The sequence below is a fragment of the Myotis yumanensis genome, unplaced genomic scaffold, assembly GCF_028538775.1.
Source record: "Myotis yumanensis isolate MYYU_CA2020_CCGP unplaced genomic scaffold, mMyoYum1.0.hap1 SCAF_10, whole genome shotgun sequence".
NCBI lineage: Eukaryota > Metazoa > Chordata > Mammalia > Chiroptera > Vespertilionidae > Myotis > Myotis yumanensis.
This window is the reverse complement of record NW_027223761.1, coordinates 30,773,340-30,801,242: the sequence shown is the minus strand read 5'-3', so window position 1 is coordinate 30,801,242 and position 27,903 is coordinate 30,773,340. Positions and strand designations below refer to the sequence as shown.

The 27,903-nt window shown below is 44.9% G+C and overlaps 1 protein-coding gene across 2 annotated transcripts; it reads left to right on the top strand.

The window, feature by feature from the left end:
• Positions 1-23,902, top strand: LOC139019049 (signal-regulatory protein gamma-like). Of its 2 annotated transcripts, XM_070428226.1 has the most exons (8): positions 1-302; positions 6,877-7,206; positions 10,208-10,309; positions 12,834-13,163; positions 16,872-16,968; positions 17,624-17,966; positions 23,350-23,520; positions 23,791-23,902. In XM_070428226.1, exons 1-8 carry the CDS (start codon positions 59-61, stop codon positions 23,878-23,880), a joined length of 1,707 nt encoding a protein of 568 aa, XP_070284327.1. In that variant the 5' UTR covers positions 1-58; the 3' UTR covers positions 23,881-23,902. The 2 variants fall into 2 exon arrangements, with proteins under 2 accessions (XP_070284327.1, XP_070284328.1); XM_070428227.1 differs by lacking the exon at positions 10,208-10,309.
• The last annotated feature ends 4,001 nt before the right edge of the window (positions 23,903-27,903 follow it).

The window sequence follows — 27,903 nt, the reverse complement described above, 5'->3', positions numbered from 1 at the left end:
TGACAATGTCACCATCCCCTGCAAGGTCCCTGGTTCCACACCCCTGAACATCACGTTTATGGCTGTTATCTGGTATCACAAGCATAAGGCGCATGGAACAGAGCACAAGGTGTTTGAAATGCGTGGAAACCACTATCAAAAGGCTTTCAGACCCGGAGCCAACGTGTCTCTAGAGGGGCTAAAGAAGGGGGACGCCTCACTGCACCTTCCTGGAGTCCAGCAAAGGGACGCAGGAGAGTACCGATGTGAGGTGGTGGTCACCCCCGAGAAGGCCCAGGGAACAGTCGTTCTAAAGGTTTTGGGTGAGTGCCTGAGGCAGTGTCCTGTGGTTCCCATGGTGATGGGGCTGGGGGTGGAGATGTGGCCCCGCCAAGTAGAGAAGTTTGGACATGGGCCTTGGAGTTGGATAGACACGGGTTTACATCTGGACAACTTAGAGCAAGTTATTAACCAGGCTGAACCTCAGTGTTCTTTTCTCTAAATAGATGCAATAGTACCTCTATAAAGACCCTGTCTCCAGCCCTAGCCAGTTTGGCTCAGTGGATAGAGTGTGGGCCTGCCGACCAACGGGTCCGAGTTTAAAAAAGACCCTATCTCCAAATACAGCCACAGTCTAAGAGAATGGGCTTAGGGCTTCAACATGAATTTGAGGGTGGGGCCACAATGCAGCCTATAATGAGGACAATGTCTATGAGCCCTTCAAAATTGTACTTAAGACTTTGAATGTTTTGTACTTATTAATTAGGGGGATGGGAAAGCATATTAGGAATCATTTCCTCCACAACTGACAGAAAGCCTAAAAAATTTTTTAAAAAAGTAATAGACTTTATTTTTTAGAACAGTTTTAGATTTACAGAAAATATTGCAAAGATAGTAGTTTCTTTATGACTCCTGCCTGTGCACATACCGCTTTCTCTATTATTAACCTCTTGCATTAGTATGATATATTTGTTAAAATTAATGAACCAATATTGATACATTTTTATTAGGTAATGTCCATAGTTTATTCAGGTAGCCTTAGTTTTGACCTAATATCCCTGATAATTTTTCTTGTTCTAAAGGCTACTTTGAAATTCATAGAGTTATTCCAGTTTTCTTTAGATTAGCATTAGTATGGTATATAAATCCCTTTACTTTTTGTTATTGTTGTTGCTAATCCTCATCTGAGGATATTTTTTTCCATTGATTTTTTTTGGTTTGTTTAGATTTTTGAGAGTGGAAGGAATGGAGAGAGGAAGGTGGGAGACAGAGGCAGAAAGAGACGTGGATGTGAGGAAGATATTGATTGGTTGCCTCTCCCATGCACCCAGACTGGGGTCAGTGGCTAAACCTGTAACCCAGGTACCTGCCATTCATTGGCTGGAAATAGGACCTGTGACCCTTTGGTGCATGGACCAATGCTCTAGCCATTTAGCACACCAGCCCGGCTCAGTTATACTTCTTTAAAATTTTTTTAATGATTGCAATGTACTTTTACAACTAATCTAAGTTGAAAGAACACTGTACTGCATCATTGTTATCAGTGGTACAGATATTTTATAACAGAATATTTCCAGTTCTCCCTTCCCATCTCTTTTTTTTTAATTAAAACTTTATTGTTCAGATTATTACAGTTGTTCCTCTTTTTTCCCCCATAGCTCCCCTCCACCCAGTTCCCACCTCAACCTCCGCCCTCACCCCCCGCCCCCACGGTCCTCATCCATAGGTGCACGATTTTTGTCCAGTCTCTTCCCGCATCCCCCACACCCATTCCCCCCCTCCTCCCAAGAGTAGTCATTCAACTCCCTTTCTATGCCCCTGATTCTATTATAATCACCAGTTTATTCTGTTCATCAGATTATTTATTCACTTGATTTTTAGATTCACTTGTTGATAGATGTGTATTTGTTGTTCATAATTTGTATCTTGACCTTTTTCTTCTTCTTCCTCTTCTTAAAGGATACCTTTCAGCATTTCATATAATACTGGCTTGGTGGTGATGAACTACTTTAGCTTTTCCTTATCTGTGAAGCTCTTTATCTGACCTTCAATTCTGAATGATAGCTTTGCTGGATAAAGTAATCTTGGTTGTAGGTTCTTGGCATTCATCACTTTGAATATTTCTTGCCACTCCCTTCTGGCCTGCATAGTTTCTGTTGAGAAATGAGCTGACAGTTGTATGGGTACTCCCTTGTAGGTAACTGACTTTCTTTCTCTTGCTTCTTTTAGGATTCTCTCTTTGTCATTTGCTCTTGGCATTTGAATTATGATGTGTCTTGGTGTGGTCCTCTTTGGATTCCTTTTGTTTGGGGTTCTCTGCGCTTCCTGGACTTGTAAGTCTATTTCTTTGACCAGGTAGGAGAAGTTTTCTGTCATTATTTCTTCAAATAGGTTTTCAATATCTTGCTCTTTCTCATCTTCTGGCACCCCTATAATTCTGATGTTGGTACGCTTGAAGCTGTCCCAGAGGCTCCTTACACTATCTTCATATTTTTGGATTCTTTTTGCTTTTTGCTTTTCTGGTTGGGTTTTTTTTTTGCTTCTTCGTATTTCAAATCTTTGACTTGATTCTTGGATCCTCTTGTCTGCTGTTGGATTTCTGTATATTATTCTTTATTTCAGTCAGTGTATGCTTAATTTCTAGTTGGTCTTTTTTCATATCCTCGAGGGTCTCACTAAATTTATTGGCGGTTTCTAGAAAGTTCTTGAAAAACCTTAAAAGTGTGGTTTTGAACTCTATATACAGTAGTTTGCTTTCCTCCATTTCTGTCATTTGTGACCTGTTTCTTTGTCTCCGCATTTTTTATGCTTCCATGTGTTGGTAGAGTGGTTTTGTGTGCTAGGTGTCCTATAAGGCCCAGTGGCTCAGTCTCCCCAATTACCTGAGGTGAACACTCTTGGTGCACCCCTCTGTGGGCTTTGTGCACAGTGTTGTTGTAGTTAAGCCTTGATTGTTGTAGGTATCACTGGGAGGAATTGACCTCCAGGCCAATTGGCTGTGAGAATCAGCTGTGTCTACAGTGGGGGAACTTCTGTGCTTAAGACACCCTTATGAGGCAAGACTTGCTTCAGTGGAGCTTTGGTGCTCACTGAGTCTGCCCCCTGAGTGTGTCCCTTATGGATCAGAGGAGTTGTAATTGGATGGTCCCACTCTGACCACAGGGTACACTGGCTCTTAGATCTAAGAAGGTGCTAATTTAGCCTCTGCCTGAGGCTACCCAGCAGGAGCTACAAAGAGATCTGCAGATTCTCCTTCCTTGTTTGGGGTTTGGAGGTGCCCAGATGAGGCCCAGCTGTGAAGCAATGCATGCTGCTGTGGGGCCTTGGGCCTTCTCTTGGAAGTTCTAGGTCTGTCTGGCCCAGCTTCAGTTTGTTAGGTAATTTTCAGATTGCAAAGGGCTAGGGCATTCATATGCTAAAGCCACTGCCGCAGCTTGGGTGGGGTGGGGTCTCAGGGAATCAACAGGGCAGAGCAAGCAGCTATGGCTGATCCTCAGCTCTGCCGTAAGGGGCTCTGGGTCTCAGTGTCCAGGTAATCGCTACAAGCACCTTTGAGAGAAAGCTGCCCTCGAGTTCTGAGTTCTGCCCGCTGCCAGACAGTCCAGTTTCTCCCCGTATGAATCTAGGTCCCCAGAGACTCACCCGGAACTGGAGTTCAGAGCAGTAGGGGGCTTGTGACTCCCTCCCGATTCAAAAACACAGCCACGTCCTCAGTTGCCAGCCCTTGACACGTGCGCCTCCGTACCTCTGCACTTTACTTCCGCACCTCCTCTGAGTCCCAGTGTGCTTTTCTCTTTCCTTCTAGTTGTAGAATTTCCACTCAGCCAGCCTTCCTGTGGTTCTGGGTGATGTCCGTTTTGTCTTTTAGTTGTATTTTTGGAATTTGTTTTGGGACGCAGCAATTTCCGGTGTTTACCTATGCTGCCATCTAGGTTTATCCCTCCCTTCCCATCTCTTATAACATTCTGTCATTCACTTATCCATATGCTAGAATCACCAATGCATTGTTGCTATTATTTTAAATCAACAATTATGTATTAGTTCAATTAAGCATAAGAAAATATTTTAATTTACCTTCATTTATGTCTTTTCTGATTCTAGTTTCTGACCCATATCCTTTTCCTTCTCTCTGAAGATTTTTTAATATTTTGCAAGGCAGGTCTGTTGGTGACATATTCCCTCAGTTTTGTTTGAGAAAGTATTTATACTTCACTTTTGAATGATAATTTTTCTGAATATAGGATTCCAAGTAAGTGGGTTATTTTCTTTCAACACTTAAAATATTTCATGTCCCTCTCTTCTCTCTTGCATTTAAGAAGTCCAATGTCATTCTTATCCTTGTTCCTCTATGAGTAAGTTATACACACACATATAATATATATTTATGTATTATATATACCTATATATTTCTGCATTTTCAATATGATAAGGTGTTTTCCTACTTGGTGTTCTCTAAGCTTCCTATGTCTATGCTTTGGTGTCTGTCATTAATTTTGGAAAATTCTCAGCTATTATATTTTGAACGATTTCTTCTGCTTCCTTCTCTTTGCTTCATTTTGTATTCCTATTACATGTACGTTATAACTTTTGCAACTGTCCAATTTTTGGATACTTCTTTTCCTTCTGGTTCCTTCCTCCTCCCACCCCCCCAAGTTCTTTTTGCTCTTTGCATTTTAGTTTGGGAAGTTTATATAGGCATATTTAAGCTAGGTTCCTTCCTCCTGCCACACCCCCAAGTTCTTTTTGCTCTTTGCATTTTAGTTTGGGAAGTTTATATGGACATATTTAAGCTAGCTGATTCTCTCCTTGGCAGTGCTAAGTCTATTGATGATCCTGTCAAAGACATTCCTCATTTCCTTTATAGTGTTTTTGGTTTCTAGCATTTCCTTTTGATTCTTTCTTAGAGAATGTCCATCTCTCTGCTCACATTATCCATCTGTGCTTGCATATTGTCTGCTTTTGTCATTAGTGCTCTTAACATTTTAGTCATAGTTATTTTGCATTTTCTACCTGATTATTCCAAAATCTGTGTCATACCTGAGTCTGGTTCTGATGCTTTTGTGTTTTTTTGCACTATTCAGCATGCCTTGTAATTTTTTGTTGAAAGCCAGATGTTATGTATCAGGAAATAGGAACTGAGGTAAACAGGCTTCTAGGGTGGGAGTCTCTGTTAATTTGGCTAGAAACTGGGCTGTGTTTAATGTTAATTCCATGGTGAAGGTGTCAGAGATTTCAGTTTTCCTCCTTCCTTGTTTTCTTTCAGTTCCCATATGAACTCCTCAAGTAGATTTTGTGTCTTGCAGCTCTCTCAGTTGTAATCTACTATCATTATACGGAGCCCCTTTGATGTGGTGGTAAAGTGGTGTGGAGGGGAAGCAGTCTATCCTCTGAATTAACTCTCATTCTCTGAGTGGCCTGAGCCCCTAGGCTATGACCTTCAGAAGTGTTCCTGGGTGAGAAAGGAAGGTTATAGAGGGCTGAAGAGCTAATCGCCATTCTCCCAGGTCAGCTGGCAAAGTCTTCTCCTTTGAGAGCATTCTTTGTTATGGAGAATGCACTGGGTATATTTTTAAATGGTTACTTTTCCTCTCCCTTCTCCCCCAAACAGGAGGGAATTTTTCTTGCAAGTGCAGGAACCTAAGGGGGTGGGGGAGAGTGGGACGAGAGGGTTCCCTGGAGGTAAAACGCAGAAAAATCTCCTAAGACTGGCCTCCAGCTAATCCACCTTCAGCCTTTAGCCATATGTCAATTATAACTCCAGCACCTTCTGCTTATGATAATATGATTTTGGCTTTGCTTCTCTCAATCTGCCTGTCTCTCTAGCTTTCAGGGTTGTGGTTTCCCCTGTTACCTCAGTTCTCTGATGGATCTAAGAGAAGTTGTTGATTTGCAGTTTGTTAAGTCAGGATAGGACTGATGACTTCTAGTTCTTTACATGCCAGAGGAAACTAGAAGTCAGCAAGGGCTTTTATTATTTTTAATTAAATTAATTAATTTAAAAATATGTTTCTCTTGATGTTAGAGACAGAGGAAGGGAGATGGAGAGGGAGAGAAACATTGATGTTTGAGAAACATTGATTGGCTGCCTCCTGCACCTTCCCTACTGGAGATGGAGCTTGGAACCAGGGCATGTGTCCTGACTGAGAATCAACTCGGCCACCTCTTGGTCATGGGATGACACTCACCCAACTGAGCCACACTGGCCAGAGCAACAGGGGCTTTTAAAAAAGCAGTTTATTTTTCTTTCACAAAAATGGAGCCAACCCTGGACAGGTAGGGCTGTTCTTTGATCATCTGGGACCCAGAGGTCTTTTATCTTGCCACTTTGGCATCCTGAACATGTAGCTTTCACCTTGTGTTTGGAAATGGCTTCTCCATCTTGAACCATGACATGGTCTTCCAGGCGTTCTCCAGGAAGGAAGAAGGGGAGAGGGAGAGAAGGCCATAGTACTTTTCTTTAAGATACCCTTGTTCCTTAAGGGTACTTTCTTGAGGTTGCTCTCGCTACTTCTGATTCTATCCGAACTATTAGACCCTGAGTTCACCAGCTGAAATGGAGGTTGGGAGATGTAGCTTTAACTTGGATTTGTCATTGAAGAATGGACAGCAGTTTCTACCACAGAAGTGTTCCAAAGCTTTCCTTCGATTCTCAAAGAAAGGTGTCTATGACACCAAGAGGCATAAGAAACTCCGCTTTACATAATGGCTGTGAGAGTCGGGGTCATGGTCTATCAGTGTCACACTGGCCCTGGGATCAGCATCCCCAGATTACTTAGGCTAAGCAGAATCTCATTCGCCTCACTCACCCTTCCTGAAGGCTTGCTATGAGTCAGGCTGTGAACTGTTAATAAGCTAGTCCCAACCTACCCTCAAATCATGACTTCTCTTCCTTGGCAGCTTCCCCAAAGTGCACCTTGTTTCGACAACAAGCCATGACGAAAGATGATGGTGAAGAAGATATTTTGTGTGAGGCAAGTGGGTTCTACCCAAAGGACATTAACATCACATGGTATATATGGACCCAGGAGAATCCCCAGGGCCAGGAGATTTCTGAAGGCATCACCAATGGTCCAGCCATCAAGAATGAGGACGGCACATTTAACATCTCCAGCCGTTTGAGGCTGAACCACTCTCTGGAGCACAATGTGATGACCACCTGCCAATGTGTGATAAGTCACATATCCCTGCCCACCTCCACAGTGTTGAACTTCACCCTGTCTGGGACAGGTAAGCATCCTCTAAACGTTAACCTTACTCTTCACCTTGAGGGAGTATAACGTAACACTCAGGTTCCCAGTTAGTCGAGGCCAAAATGGGGGCCAATGGGAAAGGAGAGAAAACTCGTTTGGGCCTACTTCAGCCCCAGAGTCAGCAGTCCAGGCTAGGTCCCTAAGCCAGGGTGGATCGCCTAATAGCTAGAGAGGGGTGACAAGCGTCCTCAGGGTTGCTGGTAACTTATGGCAGCTTAAGGAGCTGGATGGGCTGGATGACCTGGAATGGGAAGCTTGTCAGCTACTAGGAGAAAGGGGATAGGATCCTGTCCATGCCCCCTGAGGATAAGGGTCTATCAGGGGCCAGAGACCCAACCCTCCCAGCAACTCCTCTGGCCAGGCTCCAGAGCCACTGCAAACTGTTTGCTGGTAGAAGTCGAATCAATAGTTCTGTGCTCAAGCTGGGGAGTCCTGCACATGCCAAGGCCTTTCCCCAGGCACACTAGATCCTGAGCTTAACACAATACAGCTCACTACAGAACCCCCCCTGGTGGGTTGAGTTAATTGAGCTCATATCTTAGTTTCCATGGTCATGGCTCTGGTCCTGGGTGGGGATGATCTTGCAGGTCAAAAGCATAAGAAAAGGTTTTAATTGGCCTTCATTTATGTCTTCTGTGATTCTAGTTTCTGACCCATATCCTTTTCCTTCTCTCTGACGACTTTATAATATTTTGCAAGGCAGGTCTATTGGTGACATATTCCCTTGGTTTGTTTGAGAAAGTATTTATACTTCACTTTTGAATGATATTTTTTCTGAATATTGGATTCCAAGTAAGTGGGTTATTTTCTTTCAACACTTAAAATATTTCATGTCCCTCTTTTCTCTCTTGCATTTAAGAAGTCCAATGTCATTCTTATTTTTGTTCCTCTATGAGTAAGTTATACACACATATATAATATATATTTATGTATTATATATTATATATATATATATATATATATATATATATATATATATATATTGTATCTCATAATAGACAAACATGGTAATTAACTATACCTCCGTCATGATTCCCATTGGCTAATCAGGGCGATATGCAAATTAACTGCCAACCAAGACGGTGGCTGGTAGCCAGGCAGCTAAAGCGAACAGGAGGCTTGCTTGCTCCAGTGAAGGAGGAAGCCAACGTTCCCTGCCTGCCGCTACTGGGCTCTGAGCTTGCACTCTAAGAAACAATGTTGCAATTATAGAAGGTAAACAAGCCCCATGTTTTCAGCCAGCCAACCCGAGCTGGAGTTGCAACAGTGTTTCAGTTATAGAAGTCAAACAAACCAGATACCTGCTTTCAGCAGCCGAGGTCTCAGAGCTGGAGCCGAGCCTCAGAGCTAAAGCCCGCTCTCAGTTCCAGTGACAGCCATAGTAGGTAAATAAATCCCAGAATAAAAAAAGAAAAAGAAAAAAAGGAGAGGTTGGGAGCTTCAGTCACCCGCCAGCCTGAAAATGGCCCTCAGCCCCTCACCCAGACTGGCCAAGTACCCCAGTGGGGACCCTCACCCTGAACGGGGTGTGACCAGCTGCAAACAGCCATCATCCCCTCATCCAGGCTGGCCAGGCACCCAAGTGGGACCCCCACCCTGATCCAGGACACCCTTCAGAGCAAACCAGCTGGCCCCCACCCGTGCACCAGGCCTCTATCCTATATAGTAAAAGGGTAATATGCCTCCCAGCACCGGGATCAGCGGAGCCGCGAGGCCTCCCGGCTCTGGGATCAGTGGAGCTGCGAGGCCTCCTGGCACCGGGATCAGCAGAGCCACGAGGCCTCCCAGCACTGGAATCAGCTGAGTAGTGAGGCCTCCTAGAACCGGGATCAGTGGAGCAGCGAGGCCTCACTGCCCCTGTCTCAAGTAGAGCTTCGATTCCTCCCAGCACTGGGATCAGCGGAGGCACGAGGCCTCCTGGCCCCTGGAGCAGCATGACAGGGGGCAGCGCCCAAACCCCCTGATCGCCCTGCGGCTTTGTGTGTGAGAAGGGGCGGGGCCACAACCTCCCTATCTGCCCTGCTCTGTTCGTGACAGGGGAAGGCACCCCAACCCGCTGATCGGCCCTGCTCTGTGTGTGACAGGGTGCGGCGCCCAGACCCCCCCATGGGCCCTGCTCTGTGTGTGACGAGGTGGAGCCGCAACCTCCCCATCGGCCCTGCCCTGAGTGTGACAGGGGGGAGTGCCCCAACCCCCTGATCGGCCCTGCTCTGTGTGTAACAGGGTGGAGCTCCCCAAACCCCTGATCGGCCCTGCTCTGTGCGTGGCAGGGGGTGAAGCCGCAACCTCCCCATTGACCCTGCCTTGAGTGTGACAGGGGGCGGCGCCCCAACCTCCCAATCGGCCCTAACCTGAGTGTGACCACTGGCTGCACCTAGGGATTGGGCCTGCCCTCTGCCACTTGGGAGCGGACCTAAGCCAGCAGGTCGTTATCTCCCGAGGGGTCCCAGACTGGGAGAGGGCACAAGTGAGGCTGAGGGACTCCCCTCCCCCCGGCCAGTGCACAAATTTTTGTGCACCAGGCCTCTAGTATATATATATATATTTATGCATTTTCAATATGATAAGGGTTTTTCCTACTTGGTGTTCTCTAAGCTTCCTATGTCTATGCTTTGGTGTCTGTCATTAATTTTGGAAAATTCTCAGCTATTATATTTTAAACAATTTCTTCTGCTTCCTTCTCTTTACTTCTTTTTGTATTCCTATTACATGTACATTACAACTTTTGAAACTGTCCTGTTTTTGGATATTTCTTTCCTTTCTGGTTTCTTCCTTCCCCCCAACCCCCCAAATTCTTCTTGCTCTTTGCATTTTAGTTTGGGAAGTTTATATGGACATATTTAAGCTAGCTGATTCTCTCCTTGGCAGTGTTAAGTCAATTGATGTTCCTATCAAAGACATTCCTCATTTCTTTTATAGTGTTTTTGGTTTCTAGCATTTACTTTTTTTTAAAATATATTTTTATTGATTTTTTACAGAGAGGAAGGGAGAGGGACAGAGAGCCAGAAACATCGATGAGAGAGAAACATCGACCAGCCGCCCCCTGCACACCTCCCACCAGGGATCTGCTCCCAACCAAGGTACATGCCCTTGACCGGAATCGAACCCAGGAACCCCCAGTCCGCAGGCCAATATTCTATCCACTGAGCCAAACCGGTTTGGCTAGCATTTACTTTTGAGTCTTTCTTAGAGAATGTCCATCTTGTTATGCCCAGATTCCAAGATCCCCAAAGACCACACTAGGAGCCAGCCAGTTCGATGCAAAAGCAGAAGGTCCTTTTATTGGGGGCTAGCCAACCCAACTCCGCTCCAGGCCAGCACCTCGACCAGAAGCAGAGTGCCCCGGCCTGGGAAAAACCGGGTTTTAATAGGGGGGTGGAGCGAGGGGATTGTGGATCCTGCCGATTGGCCAGGCGCAAGCCGGGTCTTGTTACACAGGATGTGGTCATATCTACGGCGCGCACTCCCCTTGATTGTCATTGGTTAGTTTAAAATCCCGGGCATGGCCAGCAGAGGCCTGGGCTTCCGGGAAGAAGGCCGCACGTGGCCCCAACATGGAGGATACAGGCAAGATGGAGGGCATAGCCCTCGCCCTTTCACATCTCTCTGCTCACATTATCCATCTGTACTTACATGTTGTCTGCTTTTTTCATTAGTGCTCTTAACATTTTAATCATAGTTATTTTGCATTTTCTACCTGATTATTCCAAAATGTGTGTCATACCTGAGTCTGGTTCTGATGCTTTTGTTTTTTTGCACTATTCAGCATGCCTTGTAATTTTTTGTTGAAAGCCAGGTATTATGTATCAGGAAATAGGAACTGAGGTAAACAGGCTTTTAGGGTGAGAGTCTCTGTTAATTTGGCCAGGAACTGGGCTGTGTTTAATGTTAATTTCATGCTGTAGATGTCAGAGATTTGAGTTTTCCTCTAGCGTCTTGTTTCCTCCTCCCCTGTTTTCTTTCAGTTCCCCTATGAACTCCTCATGTAGATTTTATATCTTGCAGCTCTCTCAGTTGTAATCTACTATCATTATACGGAGCCCCTTTGATGTGGTGGTAAAGTGGTGTGGAGGGGAAGCAGTCTATCATGTGAATTAAATCTCATTCTCTGAGTGGCCTGAGCCCCTAGGCTATGACCTTCAAAAGTGTTCCTGGGTGAGAAAGGAAGGTTATAGAGGGCTGAAGAGCTAATCACCATTCTCTCAGGTCAGCAGGGCTCTGGAAAAGTCTTCCCACTTGAGAGCATCCTTTGTTATGGAGAATGCACGGGGTATATCTTTAAATGGTTACTTTTCCTCTCCCCTCTCCCCCAAACAGCAGGGAATTCTTCTTGCAAGTGCAAGAACCTGTCTGAGGGTGGGTAGGGGAGGGGGTTCCTGGAGGCAAAACCCAGAAAAACCTCCTAAGTCTGGCCTCCAGCTAATCCACCTTCAGCCTTTAGCCATTTGTCAGTTATAACTCCAGCACCTTCTGCTTACGGTAATATGATTTTGGCTTTGGTTCTCTCAATCTGCCTGTCTCTCTAGCTTTCAGGGTTGTGGTTTGCCCTGTCACCTCAGTTCTCTGATGGATCTAAGAGAAGTTGTTGATTTGCAGTTTGTTCAGTTCAGGATAGGAGTGATGACTTCTAGTTCTTTACATGCCAGAGAGGAAACCAGAAGTCAGCAAGGGCTTTTATTATTTTTAATTAAATTAATTAATTTAAAAATATGTTTCTCTTGATGTTAGAGACAGAGGAAGGGAGATGGAGAGGGAGAGAAACATTGATGTTTGAGAAACATTGATTGGCTGCCTCCTGCACCTTCCCTACTGGAGATGGAGCTTGGAACCAGGGCATGTGTCCTGACTGAGAATCAACTCGGCCACCTCTTGGTCATGGGATGACACTCACCCAACTGAGCCACACTGGCCAGAGCAACAGGGGCTTTTAAAAAAGCAGTTTATTTTTCTTTCACAAAAATGGAGCCAACCCTGGACAGGTAGGGCTGTTCTTTGATCATCTGGGACCCAGAGGTCTTTTATCTTGCCACTTTGGCATCCTGAACATGTAGCTTTCACCTTGTGTTTGGAAATGGCTTCTCCATCTTGAACCATGACATGGTCTTCCAGGCGTTCTCCAGGAAGGAAGAAGGGGAGAGGGAGAGAAGGCCATAGTACTTTTCTTTAAGATACCCTTGTTCTTTTAAGGGTACTTCCTTGAGGTTGCTCTCGCTACTTCTGATTCTATCCGAACTATTAGACCCTGAGTTCACCAGCTGAAATGGAGGTTGGGAGATGTAGCTTTAACTTGGATGTGTCACTGAAGAATGGACAGCAGTTTCTACCACAAAAGTGTTCCAAAGCTTTCCTTCGATTCTCAAAGAAAGGTGTCTATGACACCAAGAGGCATAAGAAACTCCGCTTTACATAATGGCTGTGAGAGTCGGGGTCATGGTCTATCAGTGTCACACTGGCCCTGGGATCAGCATCCCCAGATTACTTAGGCTAAGCAGAATCTCATTCGCCTCACTCACCCTTCCTGAAGGCTTGCTATGAGTCAGGCTGTGAACTGTTAATAAGCTAGTCCCAACCTACCCTCAAATCATGACTTCTCTTCCTTGGCAGCTTCCCCAAAGTGCACCTTGTTTCGACAACAAGCCATGACGAAAGATGATGGTGAAGAAGATATTTTGTGTGAGGCAAGTGGGTTCTACCCAAAGGACATTAACATCACATGGTATATATGGACCCAGGAGAATCCCCAGGGCCAGGAGATTTCTGAAGGCATCACCAATGGTCCAGCCATCAAGAATGAGGACGGCACATTTAACATCTCCAGCCGTTTGAGGCTGAACCACTCTCTGGAGCACAATGTGATGACCACCTGCCAATGTGTGATAAGTCACATATCCCTGCCCACCTCCACAGTGTTGAACTTCACCCTGTCTGGGACAGGTAAGCATCCTCTAAACGTTAACCTTACTCTTCACCTTGAGGGAGTATAACGTAACACTCAGGTTCCCAGTTAGTCGAGGCCAAAATGGGGGCCAATGGGAAAGGAGAGAAAACTCGTTTGGGCCTACTTCAGCCCCAGAGTCAGCAGTCCAGGCTAGGTCCCTAAGCCAGGGTGGATCGCCTAATAGCTAGAGAGGGGTGACAAGCGTCCTCAGGGTTGCTGGTAACTTATGGCAGCTTAAGGAGCTGGATGGGCTGGATGACCTGGAATGGGAAGCTTGTCAGCTACTAGGAGAAAGGGGATAGGATCTTGTCCATGCCCCCTGAGGATAAGGGTCTATCAGGGGCCAGAGACCCAACCCTACCAGCAACTCTTCTGGCCAGGCTCCAGGGCCACTGCAAACTGTTGGCTGGTAGAAGTCGAATCAATAGTTCTGTGCTCAAGCTGACGAGTCAATAGTATTGAGTCCTGCACAAGCCAAGCCCATTCCCCAGGCACACTAGATCCTGAGCTTAAGACAGTACAGTTCACTACAGAACCCCCCCTGCTGGTGGGTTGGGTTAATTGAGCTCATATCTTCTTTTCCATGGTCATGGCTCTGGTCCTGGCTGGGGATGATCTTGCAGGTCAAATGCATCTGCCTAGAGCTGAGAGGGGTTAGGGAGGCAGCGGATGATTGATTTTGCCAGATGGGGCCTCGAGTGGTCCTGGAGGGAGAGCGGAATTGTTTTTGGAAGCAAGGGCCAGGGATGTGTGTGAGTGTGGTGTGTGTAGAATATGTGTGAGACATGTGAAATTTGGAATTGAAATATGCTTTGTATAATATAATATGATAAGAGTTGATATGATATGATATGATATAATATAATAAAAGATAAACATGCAAAGTGACCGTACCTTTGCTATACCCCACGCCACATCCACCTGCCAATCAGAGCGACTAAATGCAAATTAACACAACCAAAATGGCGGCCAGCAGCCTCGGAGGCTTGGTTGCCCCTGCGATGGAGGAAGCCAACCTTCCCGCCTGCCCTGGCCAGATCTAACCTCCACTGAAGCCAACAAAGTTTTAATTATAGAAGATAAATAAACCCCAGATACCTGCTTCCAGCCAGCCTCCACTGGGAGCTTGGATGGCTGGAGCAGTGGCCAGCCTACAAACAGCCCTCAGCCCTCACCCAGATGGCCAGGCCCGCCAGCAGGACCCTTCACCCTGAAGGGGCTGTGGCCAGCCTTCAAATAACCATCAGCCCATCACCCAGGCTAGCCAGGCACCCCAGAGGGGGGACCCATAACCTGAAGGGTCTGTGGCCAGCCTCCAAATGGCCATCAACCCCTCACTCAGGCTGGCCAGGTACCCCAGCGGGGACTCCCACCCTGAAGGGGCTGTGGCCACCTGTAAACAGCCATCAGCCTCTCACCCAGGCTAGCCAGGCACCCCAGCAGGACCCCTACCCTCAAGGGGCTGTGGCCAGCCTGAAAACGGCCTTCAGCCCCTCACCCAGGCTGGCAAGGCACCCCCACGGGACCCCCACCCTGATCCAGGACACCCTTCAGGGCAAACCAGCCAGCCCCCACCAATCCACCAGGCCTCTATCCTATATAATAAAAGGGTAATATGCAACAGCAGAACGACTGGGAATGACTGGTCACTATGACACACACTGACCACCAGGGGGCAGATGCTCAATGCAGGAGCTGCCCCCTGGTGGTCAGTGCATTCCCACAAGTGGAGCTCTGCTCAGTTACAAGCCAGGCTGACAGATGCCAGTACAGCCGTGGTGGTGGGAGCCTCTCCCGCCTCCTCAGCAGCACTAAGGATGTCCGACTGTAGCTTAGGCCTGCTCTCCACTGGCAAGTGAGCATCCCCCAAGGGCTCCCAGGCTGCCAGAGGGATGTCTCACTGCCAGCTTAGGCCCACTCCCCTGGGGAGCTGCCCTAAGCCAGCAGGTAGTTATTCCCTGACTTCAAGAGGGCACAGGCCGGGCTGCGGGACCCCCCCGGAGTGCACAAATTTTTGTGTACTGGGCCTCTAGTATAATATAATATAAGAGACTAGAGGCCCGGTGCACAAAAATTTGTGCAATGGAGCGGGGGGGGGGGGGGGTCCCCCAGCCCAGCTTGCCCCCTATCACATACTGGGAGCCCTAGGGGATGTCCTACCTCCTGCTCCCTGCTCCCCTTGGGGAGTGGGCCTAAGCCACAGTCTGGCCTCCCTTTGTGGGAGTCGACTGGGCTGATCAGGGGAAGGCCGCAGCCCCATCACCGCACTGTTGCAGCCACTGCCAGTCACGGCAGCCACCAAGGTGTTTTCATCAACCCGGACTCCAGTCCCTTTACCATGAAAAAATGACAACTTTTTTAGGCATTTTCAAGAAGTGTCTTTCATAGGATATGACCTTCCCTTCCCTTCCCTTCCCTTCCCTTCCCTTCCCTTCCCTTTTCTCCTCGCCTGAGGATATGTTTCCATTGATTTTTAGAGAATGTGGAAGAGAAAGGGAAAGACAGAGAGAAACATCAAAGTGAGAGGAACACTTTGATTCATTGCCTCCTGCATGAGCCCTGACCTGGGCCCGGGCTAGGAAGGAACCTGCAACCTAGGTACATGCCCTTTGGTCAGAATTGAACCCAGAATCTGCGTTGGGCAGGCCGAGGCATTACCCACTGAGCCAAACCAGCTAGGGCAGAATATGACATTTCTTAACCCTCCAGCAGCAGATCTTCCTTTTTTTCTCCAGGAGTGTAGTAAAAAAACCCTAGATCACCTATTTGGACTCTCATTACCCAAGTTACTAAGAATATTACCAGTGGCATACAGGGAGCTTAGCCAATCAGCAGTCAGAAAAGGTGTTTCCTCTGTAGTTTACACCAATTGCTGGTATGGCCCCTGCCTGGGCCTAACGCCTCTGGCGAGTCATTAGCCCTGGGCTGGGGCACCCCCAGCTCCCCACGGCCGATCGCTGGCTGGCTCCGCCCAGGCCCCAGCCTAAAGCCTCAGTCCCAGGCTTGGGGCTGACATATGCAAATTAACGGCCATCTTGGCTGTTGATTAATTTGCATATGTCGCTGATTAGCCAATGGGAAGGGTAGCGGCGTATGGCTAATTACCATGTTTCTCTTTTATTAGATAGGATTTGTGTTAGTGACTTGTAGCCAGTATAATAAATAAATATAAATATAATAAAAACTGCTGGGTGAGGGCTTTCTTCTGGGTCACAGATTTCTTGTATCCTCACATGGTGGAGGGATAAGGGAATCTCTCTAGGGCCTCTTATATAAGAGCACTAATTATTCACGCGGGCTCCTCCCTCATGTCCTAATGATATCCCAAAAGCCCCACCTCCTAATACCATCACATTGGGTGTTAGGATTTCAACATATGAATTTTGGCGGTACACAGATATTTGATATATAGCAGTGTATAGTGATGTAAGATGATGTAGTGTGGAAGCTTTGAACATGTGCATGGCATACATATGTGGTAGGTGGTGTTCCATTTTGCCATGTATTTCTGTCAGTTGCTAAACACACTATTTGATGTGTGGAGGTGTATGTGATAGGGATGACAAGAAGTGTGGCAGAGAATTGGTGGTTATATCTATGACAGGGAAATGACACACGACCACAGATATCTTAGCAGTGGTTGTGTGATCACTTTGGCCACTGCACATAGGTTTTCTTTTAATGTTTGCCTCCTCTTTCTGCAGGATCTGAGATGGGATATACCTGGGGGACTACCGATACTTGGATTACTGTTGGCTTTACTGTTGGCATTTTAATGGGACTGATTGTATGTTGGATAAGGTACGGGGGATGCCAAAGCCAAGTTTAGCCCTGTGTTTTGGAATTGACTCTGGGAGTTCAGGGATCTTTGCCAGTGGATGATATTTGAGAGTCCTCAGGATCAATGCTGGGGGGAATCTGAGTGTGTGGTGTGGGTTTTTCTGATGTTGTGTCAGGGAAGAACTGTCTCCTTAGATCCCTATGTGGTAGCTTGGGACTCGGGGGAGATGCACTGTAAGGCCCCTGTGCGTCTTCCTGACATACACGTCTCACTGTGAACCAGGCCTTAGAACTGTGTATGGGCTGCATTGTTGTTCTCACACATAGAACCACAGCTCAGAGAGGGGAATTCCTTCCCCGAGGTGCTCACATTTTGTTAACAGCTTAAAGGGATAGCTTTCAACCAGATTTCACCATTAATTCAGGAATCTGTAGCCCTCATTGGTGTTTCCCAACTAAGACAGCTTTCCAAACATATTTATTCCTAACTGCTTACCAAACAGCAAATAGAACAGCTCAAGGTAAAGAAGTCTAAGAGACCAGTGTAGATATGTGGCTTACAATGGTTCTAGATATTAAATTGCCCTCATTTTTTCTTGAGGTGGGGGTGGGGGGTGGGGGGACTCCAAGGCAGAATCTGTGCAATAGCTAATACATCTCATTAAAAATGCTTTAGGAAGAAAAAATTGGTTTCGTTATTTGATCGGGTGATCCGTGCACTTAGCTCCTGGACTGCGGGTCTCCTTGGGCAGCAGGAGCAGGACGACGGATTAAGAAGCGGCCTAGAACTTCTGCGTGGAGTGAAAGAAAATGGCCAAAACCAAGCAGACTGCTTGCAAAGCATGGTTGGGAAAGCACACGCCAACAGCTGGCCACTAAAAGCTGCCAGGAAAAGCGCCCCCTCTACGGGTGGGGTGAAGAAGCCCCATCACTACAGGTCCTGGACCATTGCACTTGGAGAAATCCCTCAGATACCAGAAATCTACAGGGCTTCTGATCCGGAAGCTGCCTTTCCTGAGGTTGGTGAGGGGGATGGCCCAGGATTTCAAAACTGCCAAGATTTCTTATTTTACATTTACTTCTCTAACTCTCTTTTTTCCTCTATTTTAACCCTGTGTATATGTGTATCTCTATATAACATATAATTATTTTTGAGAGTAAGTTGCACATGATACTGCTTTAACCTTAATACTCAAATGTGTATTTCTTGCAAAAAAGGATTTATCTTATATAATCAAATAACATTATCAACACCCCCCACCCCCCCAATACTCTAATCCAGGGGTGGGGAATGTCTGGCCTGGAGGCTATATACGGCCCAGAGACCTTTTGGTCTAGCACTGCCAAGGCACTAGTAGTGAGTTAATAAAATGTTTGATAGCAGGCTAATTTAAAAAAAAAAAATCTTTATTGTTCAGATTATTGCAGTTGTTCCTCTTCCCCCTTCCCTCATAGCTTCCCTCCTTACCTCCCCCCCTCCCCCTGCCACACTGTCCTCATCCATAGGTGTACGATTTTTGTCCAGTCTCTTCCCACACCCCCACACCCCTTTCCCTCTGAGAATTGTCAGTCCACTCCCTTTCTATGCCCCTGATTCTATTATATTCACCAGTTTATTCTATTCATCAGATTTTTTATTCACTTGATTTTTAGATTCACTTGTTGATAGATGTATTTGTTGTTCATAATTTTTATCTTTACTTTTTTCTTCTTCTTCCTCTTCTTAAAAGATACCTTTCAGCATTTCATATAATACCAGTTTGGTGGTGATGAACTCCTTTAGCTTTTTCTTATCTGTGAAGCTCTTTATCTGACCTTCACTTCTGAATGATAGCTTTGCTGGATAAAGTAATCTTGGTTGTAGGTTCTTGCTATTCATCACTTTGAATATTTCTTGACACTCCCTTCTGGCCTGCATAGTTTCTGTTGAGAAATCAGTTGACAGTCGTATGGGTACTCCCTTGTAGGTAACTGACTGTCTTTCTCTTGCTGCTTTTAAGATTCTCTCTTTGTCTTTTGCTCTTGGCATTTGTCTTGGTGTGGTCCTCTTTGGATTCCTTTTGTTTGGGGTTCTCTGCGCTTCCTAGACTTGTAAGTCTATTTCTTTGACCAGGTAGGGGAAGTTTTCTGTCATGATTTCTTCAAATAGGTTTTCAATATCTTGCTCTCTCTTTTCTTTTGGCACCCCCATAATATCGATGTTGGTTCGCTTGAAGCTGTCCCAGAGGCTCCTTACACTATCTTCATATTTTTGGATTCTTTTTGCTTTTTGCTTTTCCAGTTGGATGTTTTTTGCTTCTTCGTATTTCAAATCTTTGACTTGATTCTTGGGATCCTCTTGTCTGCTGTTGGATCTCTGTATATTATTCTTTATTTCAGTCAGTGTATGCTTAATTTCTAGTTGGTCTTTTTTCATATCCTCGAGGGTCTCACTAAATTTATTGGCGGTTTCTAGAAAATTCTTGAAAAACCTTAAAAGTGTGGTTTTGAACTCTATATCCAGTAGTTTACTTTCCTTCATTTCTGTCATTTGTGACCTGTTTCTTTGTCTCCGCATTTTGGCTGCTTCCATGTGTTTATAGAGTGGCTTTGTGTGCTAGGTGTCCTATAGGGCCCAGTGGCTCTGCCTCCCCAATTACCTGTGGTGGACACTCTTGGTGCACCCCTTTGTGGGCTTTGTGCACAGTGTTGTTGTAGTTAAGCCTTGATTGTTGTAGGTATCACTGGGAGGAATTGACCTCCAGGCCAATTGGCTGTAAGAATCAGCTGTGTTCATGGTGGGAGAACTTCTCTGCTAGAGACACCCTTCTGGGGCAAGACTTGCTTCAGGGGGGCTTTGTTGCTCACTGAGTCTGCCCCCTGAATGTGTCCCTTATGGGTCTGAGGAGTTGTAATCTGGATGGTCCCACTCTGACCACAGGGTACACTGGCACTTGGATCTCTAAGGAGGTGCTAATTTTGCCACTGCCTGAGGCTACCCAACAGGAGGTACAGAGAGATCTGCAGATTCCTCTTCTTTGTTTGGGATTTGGAGGTGCCCAGATGAGACCCAGCTGTGAAGCAATGCAAGCTGCTGTGGGGTCTTGTGCCTTCGTTTGGATGTTCTGGGTCTCTCTGACCAAGCTGCAGTTTGTTAGGTAATTTTAGATTGCAAAGGGCCAGGTCATTCATATGCAAAAGCCCCTGTGCTCAGCTTTGGTGGGGCGGCATCTCAGGGAATCAACAGGGCAGAGCAAACATCTATGACTGATCCTCAGACCTGCCCTAAGAGGTCCTGGGTCTCAGTGTTTTGCGGTAATCGCTGCAAGCACCTCTGAGAGAAAGCCTCATCGAGTTCTGCCTGCTGCCAGACAGTCCAGTTTCTCCCCATATGAGTCTGGGTCCCCAGAGACTCGCCTGGAACTGGAGTTCAGGGCCATCAGGAGCTTGTGTCTCCCTCCCGATTGAAAAAGACAACTGCATCCTCAGTTGCCAGCCCTTTCCGCGTGCGCCTCTGTACCTCTGCATTTTACTTCCGCAGCTCCTCTGAGTCTCAGTGTGCTTTTCTCTTTCCTTCTAGTTGTAGGATTTCCACTCAGCCAGCCTTCCTGTGGTTCTGGATGATGTCCATTTTGTCTTTTAGTTGTATTTTTGAAGTGGTTGTGGAAGCAGCAATTTCAGGTGTTTACCTATGCCGCCATCTTGGTTTCTCCAGCAGGCTAATTTTTAAGTTGAAAATTTGTATGGCCTGAGAATGATGTTATAAATATCCAAATGACCCTTGGCAGCAAAAAGGTTCCCTCCCCCCCTAATCAGGTAGACTTGATTGAGATTTTTGTCAATTTTCCCAATATTGACTTTTATAGCAAAAGAAAACCGAAGAAAATGCAGTGAATTTAGTTGTAATGTCTTTCTAGTCTCTGTTAATCTGAAATAGTTCCTGAGTCATTGTGTCTCATGGCATTGATATTTCAAAAGAGTATAGACCAGCAATTTTGTAGACCACCCATTAGTTTGAGGGACTGTTCCTTTATGATTCCTACTTTTGATAGGAATATAGCTGAAGTGATACTAGGGACATAGTATCAGGAGGCATTATTAGTCCTGATTATTCCCTTAACTGGCAATATTAACCTAGATTATTTAGTTAAGGTGAAGTCTACCAGGTGTTTTCACTGTAAAGTTACAACTTTACCTTTTTTTTATATATATTTTATTGATTTTTTACAGAGAAGAAGGGAGAGGGATAGAGAGTTAGAAACATCGATGAGAGAGATCGACCAGCTGCCTCCTGCACGCCCCCCAAGTGGGGATGTGCCCGCAACCAAGGTACATGCCCTTGACCAGAATCGAACCTGGGACCCTTGAGTCCGCAGGCCGACGCTCTATCCACTGAGCCAAACCGGTTCGGCTACGACTTTACCTTTTATAATCTAAAAAAAGTCTTCTAAAACCCATGATATTGCCAGAATCTTAAGTCAGCTTAAAAAAAAAAAAACATCATTCTACATCATAAGTCTTTCCAAATACAATTTGTAAGCATTATTTTCATACCTATGAGTGCTTAATTATTTTCTCAGGATTAGACATTCAGGTTATCTTCAGTCTTTTATTGTTATTTTAAAAAGTGCTGCTTTCAACACATTTTCATATACAGCTTTTAATGTGTTTAGGGCTATTTTATAAAGTAGATTGTCAGTGTAGCATTATCAGGGTCAAGAGAATATTTTTTAAACTATTGATATACTTTGTAAAGAATATTGAAAGAATTGCACTAATTTACATTTCCACTAATAAAAAATGAGTAATCTGTTTTTTGTTTTTAAAAATGTATTTTTAAGGATATACTTTGAGACTTATCTACAAGTTCCATCCTCTGCTGATTCTGGTCAGCATCAGTTGTTACTTGACTGTTGACAAATGGTGATTTTCTAATCATTTATTTTTTGCCTTTGTATTGTAAGGAAAAGCTACCCTTTCCTCTTCTCTACCTGTTCACTGTAGACTCATGGATTCCTGTTTCATTCAGTAAGCCTGCATCCTTCCTATGACAGTAGGTCCTCGGGTTATGTCTGAGATCCATGCCTACGGCGCGATGTAACGCGACTTTCACCATAAGTCGTAATCCACCTACATAAGCACCTACGTCACTACATGGAGCACATACACAGCAGTAATGAAGTGAAACAGTAAAAAAAATTTAAAAGAAAGACATCAATTCCTGACCTTTACTTGTGGTAAATAAGTAATAAAAAACATAAAGCACATATGTACATACGTCGAAATGGCGGAACTTTTTTTTTTCTTCATAAATGAATGGGAGATGGTGACGTAACCACAAAATAACGTACGTCGAGTCTGACGTAATCCAAGGACTGCCTGTATTTATTTCCATACTTGGCTAGTGGGAGTTTCCTCAAACAGGTTTTTGTGGCCTTCTGGTATGTTCCCATCATTCTCTGAGGACTTTCTTTCTACGGAATTGTCCTTGCTTTAAAGCAAATCCTGGTTGGATAATAGAGCTGGGAATTTTTAAAAATTTTTAAATACATATTTATTTATTTATATTATGAATATATACATATATACACACATACTTGCACACACATATATAGACACTACACACATTTATATTCATTGTGTATATTTCACTGTCAAATATATTACAACTCATGAGTTCACTATCCTCTTAAATTTTAATATAACACCTTCAATTCCAATACATTTTATGTTTTTCTTTTTCTGTATTTCATACAAAACCTGGCTCCCAGTTGTATTATTTATTTGTTTCTGTTCCACAACAATTTTCCACTTATTTGCTCAGTCCTAGCATATTCAAAGCATTTTAGAATTGCTAATCCATGCCTCTGCAAAACAAGACTAAGACTTGTTTAGAGTTTTGGGTTGTTTTTAACTTGAGTGCATGTAGTCCAGATACTGTGTTCAGAAGTTTCTTGGGTTAGTTCTTTTTTACCCTTCTCCCTTCTGTCAGTTATTTTATTCAGTTAAAATAAAAGTATTATTTATTTGTGTCTGTTTCTATTCAATTTGCGGGATTTTTCTGTCCTTGTGGATTTTAGTTATTTGTGTGTGTTTTTTGAGTGTGTAACACATTGAATGTTTCAGAAAAGCAATTCTGTACAAAATGTGTATTCAGAGGAGTATGCTTTCCTTGCCTTCACTCCCTTTGTCCTTTCCCCTCAGTTTCTCTCTCGTTCTGTATGTAAACAATCTTATTAGTCTTTAGGTGTTCCTTTTATTCAGAGTACATAAATATATTTTTTCTTAATTCTTTTTCTTTTTTTATCCCAAAGGTATAATACTATACTCTATTGTACTTTGCTAATTACACAATTTGACAGCTGAATCAGACCTTATGGTTGCATTTCTAAGATTATTCTTTCTTCGTTTTTTTTACTTTAGACATTAGATCAGCAACAGTTTTTCACAGAGGAAGAACCGAAAGAATATGAAAATCTTATCTCCTTACAAGAAAATGAACTTAAGAAAAAAGCAGGTGAACTTCAGAAACAAAAAGAAGAACTACAGTGTCAGCATGACCAACTAGAGGCTCAGAAGCTGGAATATCATCAGGTGGTATTTTGTGAAAGGATTGCGGCATTAAAAAGGATTTTAGGCCCTTTGCTAAAAGCCTGTGTTATAATAATGTTTCAATGCACTATTAGCTATAGTATTTTAAATGTTGGTATTTTAAAGCTGCTTTGTTGAATATTAATCTAAATTTTAGAATGTGACTTTCATTTTGGAAAATAATTTTCAGTTAGTTGTGATTTGTTAAAGGTCACACATATCAGAGAAAATCAAGTACTACTTCCTTTTAAAACATTATTTCTCATTCCCCAGGTCATACAGAAGATGGAACAAAAAAAATTACAACAAGAAATTTCTCCATCAGCACCTGGTGGAGAATCGAAGTTCAAGCCATGTTTATAATTTTGTTTGCTTATTTGTTTGATTAAGGAAATAAATTGAAATCCACATTTATTGCAAGTATGATTTCAAATTATTGCTATCTTTGCTATTTTCTATATATTTGTGTAACTACAGCACCTTACATTTCAGAAGGCCTATGAAGTTTTTATGCATCTGTATATTTCAAAAGCTATATAATTTGATAGGCATATTTATGGTGAAGTGATTTATTTGGACATTATTTATCATTCTTTCTAATCATTTATTGATATTATCAGAGAACATGTTTTTAATTTTAATTTTAATTTTTTTCTTAACTGTAGCCTCCATTCTGACACAGTTTTGGTTTTACAACATGTGGTAGGGTAAGCATTGCCCAGCCAGAGTATCCATTCCCATAAGACATTCAGGTAAAGGAGACACAAGTTATTTGCATAAGCCTGTCTAAACATTCCGAGGCTCATCATCCCATCGATCCTTCCCTTGGGAGAACAACCTTCATGTTCTCTCAATCTAATTGTTGTCCACACCAGCGCTTCGCCAGTGGATTTTGGTACCACAGTTTGTGGAGCTCCCAGGTCAATGAGTCCAGAAATTTCTCTTCTCTACCTCCTGACCGTTTTACCCACTCTGGTGTAAAGACTCTGAATCCCCAATGAGTGGTTGAGGCAAGGGACCTCTGGTCCTTTTGTCAGCTTTCTTTTTTTTTTTTTTTTTTTTTTTTTACTTTTTAACATTCTTATCAGGCACTTTTCACATCATTTTTGTTTTTTCACATGCTCGTTTTTCCAAACTGACTTGCTGAACAACCAGATGTAGAATTCCTGGAGTTGCACCTCTGTTTCATCCTTTAAAAAAGTTCCCATGCATGGAGATTTCCTTTTATTCGGAAGGTCAAACTTATATCTACCAAAATAGGAGTTATTAAGGGGAAAAACAACTCACATCCTCACATGAGACGTAACCAATCTGATCAGACCACCTGCCAAAATGTATTGTCATAGTGACAATCTTAGGGCAACAGAAACAAACAGGAGAAAAAAAACACACAGCCAAGAAATAACAAAACCATATTTCAACTTTACTGCAACCTAGACATTATTCCCTTCATAAAGCCTTCAGAACTTAAGACATCGGGGCTCTGTCAGGAGCAGGGATGAAAGACCCTGGCACTTTCATAAAGAAGCAAAGCCATAATTCCAGACTCATTGGTCACATGAGAAAACTCTTACAAATTAATCTGTGGATAACATAATGCTAATACTAGGAGGTCTCTGCTGACCTGATTGGTGCTTCATTGGAAGTTCAGTCCTTTCAGAAACGTAAGTAAGCTTTTCTTCTTGGAGACTACAAGCGGGAAACCTGTTGGCATCTGTCCCTGTCCCACAGCCAACAACAGCTGATGGGTTATGTGAGACTGTGACACCACTGACTTGCTCAAAGGATTTACTAAATACAGTCGCAGCAGTCTTAGCCAAACCATGGCTGTTAGGTTTAGGCAGGGACTGGCTGGTTGTTAACATAAGTCTCTTCAAAGAGAGAAGCTCTAGATTCTCACTTTGGGCTCTCTGAGTTTGTTTTCGAGCAAAGTGATCTTTGCATGACTCCTCTGTGGTTTCTTTTTCTTTTCCTCCAGTTTTGTTTCCTCCTGACCGTCTCTGAGTCTTTCCTACACTTGTCTTGATACTAGAATTGTGACTATCTACACTAATAAAAGAGAAACATGGTAATTAGCGTACGACCGCTACCCTTTTCATTGGCTAATCAGTGAGTATATACAAAGTAACTGTCAGCCAAGATGGCGGCCGGCAGCCAGGCAGCTGATGCGAACAGGGAGGCTTGCTTCCTTCAGTGACAGAGAACTCCAACGTTCCCCGCCGGCCTCTGAGCTTCAGTTGGAAACATAGTAACATTTATAGAAGATAAACAAAAGCCCAGAAACCTCCTGTCAGTCAGCCGGGATCTCAGAGCTGGAGTCGCAACATTGTTTCAAATACAGAAAACAAAGGCCAGAAACCTGCTTTCAGCCGAGCCTCAGAGAGAAAGCCGGCTCTCAGCTCCAGTGACAGCCATAGAAGGTAAATAAATGCCAGAATAAAAAAAAAAGAAAAAAAGGAGAGGTTTGGAGCTTCAGTCGCCCGCCAGCCTGAAAACGGCCCTCAGCCCCTCACCCAGGCTGGCCAGGCACCCCAGTGGGGACCCCCACCCTGAAGCAACAAGATGGCGGCTAATTTGCATACTGAAGGCAGGCGGCAGCAGGCAAGGCTGTCTGCGGTCTGGGACCCGGATCTGTGACCCTGCCGGGCGGGATCAGCGGAGCCTCGAGGCCTCCCGGCACCAGGATCAGTGTGACAGGGGGCAGCGCCCAAACCCCCTGATTGCCCTGCGGCTCTGTGTGTGACAGGGGGCAGCGCCCCCCCCCCCCCCCCCACGGGCCCTGCTCTATGTGAGACGGGGTAGAGCCATAACCTCCCCATCGGCCCTGCCCTGAGTGTGACAGTGGCGGCGCCCCAACCTCCTGATCGGCCCTGCTCTGTGTGTGACAGGGTGTGGCGCCCCAACTCCCCCCCCCCCCCCACGGACCCTGCTCTGTGTGTGACAGGGCGTGGTGCCCCAACTCCCCTATTGGCCCTGCTCTGTGCATGACAGGGGGTGGTGCCCTAACTCCCCTATTGGCCCTACTCTGTGCGTGACAGGGGGGAGCTCCTCAACCCCCTGATGGGCCCTGCTCTGTGTGTGACAGGGGGGAGCTCCTCAACCCCCTGATCGGCCCTGCTCTGTGCGTGACAGGGGGCAGCTCCCCAAACCCCTGATGGTCCCTGCTCTGTGTGTGACAGGGGGCAGTGCCCCAACCCCCCAATCGGCCCTACCCTGAACGTGACTAGGGGTGGCATCGCAACCTCCCCATCCGCCCTGCTCTGTTCATGACAGGGGGCGGCGCCCCAACTCCCCAATCGGCCCTGCTCTGAGCCCAACCAGGCGCTGCACCTAGGGATTGGGCCTGCCCTCTGCCACCTGGGAGCAGGCCTAAGCCAGCAGGTCATTATCTACTGAGGGGTCCCAGACTGCGAGAGGGCACAGGCCGGGCTGAGGGACCCCCTCTTCCCCCCCCCCCCCCCCCAGTGCACAAATTTTTGTGCACCGGGCCTCTAGTTGTTTAATAAGCCTGACTGGCTGGTACTAGATGCAGCCCTGGAATAAAATCCCTCGTCAACTTCAGATATATCCATCAGTTCTTCTTGATCTGTTAATTCTGTATTTCCTTGGAGTGCATCTAAAAAGTGCTGTGCTAAAACTGCACTCTGCCAGGTGAGTTTATTCCATCCTCCATCAGTTTTCTTACAGATTTTTGCCTCCTGATCTCTGGCAAGCCTTTGCTTTCAGTTCTAGGATCTGTGGCTGTTTCCTGCACACCCTGTATATGCTGAGCATCAATCTCTCCTAGTGTTCTGCCTTTTTCCCCATTCCCGGTTCTCTCTCCAGCCACATTTGTGACACTAATCTCAGGAATGACGAGGATGCCCAATTCAGTATCATCATTATTGCTATCAGGTTGCTCATGTCTTTTCCACCGATGACCTCTTATTGACATGCTGGTTACTGCCACTTTGGGAAGCTGCCCGCTGGATTAGAAAGACATGAACAGTTGCCAGCTCCAGAATCACACCACTGCTGCCACGCTTTGTGTTGGCCAACTTGGCTCCAAGTGAAAGTCTCAAGTGAGTGCATCTGATTGTTGGACCAATCATACCTGGAATCCTACCTGCAAGGGAGGCTGGGAAATAATAGTGTTTAACTTTCCTACCTCTATAGTACAGGAAGCATGTTTAAATTTTTCATGTGAACTAATCCACTGTAACACCTCATAATTTTACATTGTTTCTCTTAACATTAATACCTTTTAAACATTTTGTTTTCATTTTACAAGTTTTTAACTAATTATTGGCTATTCCTCCAAATATACTTTAGATTTTTTCTTATATCATGGGTCCCCAAATTAAGTATAACAATCTAGACATGTTTTGCTTATATTCAGCTTTAAAA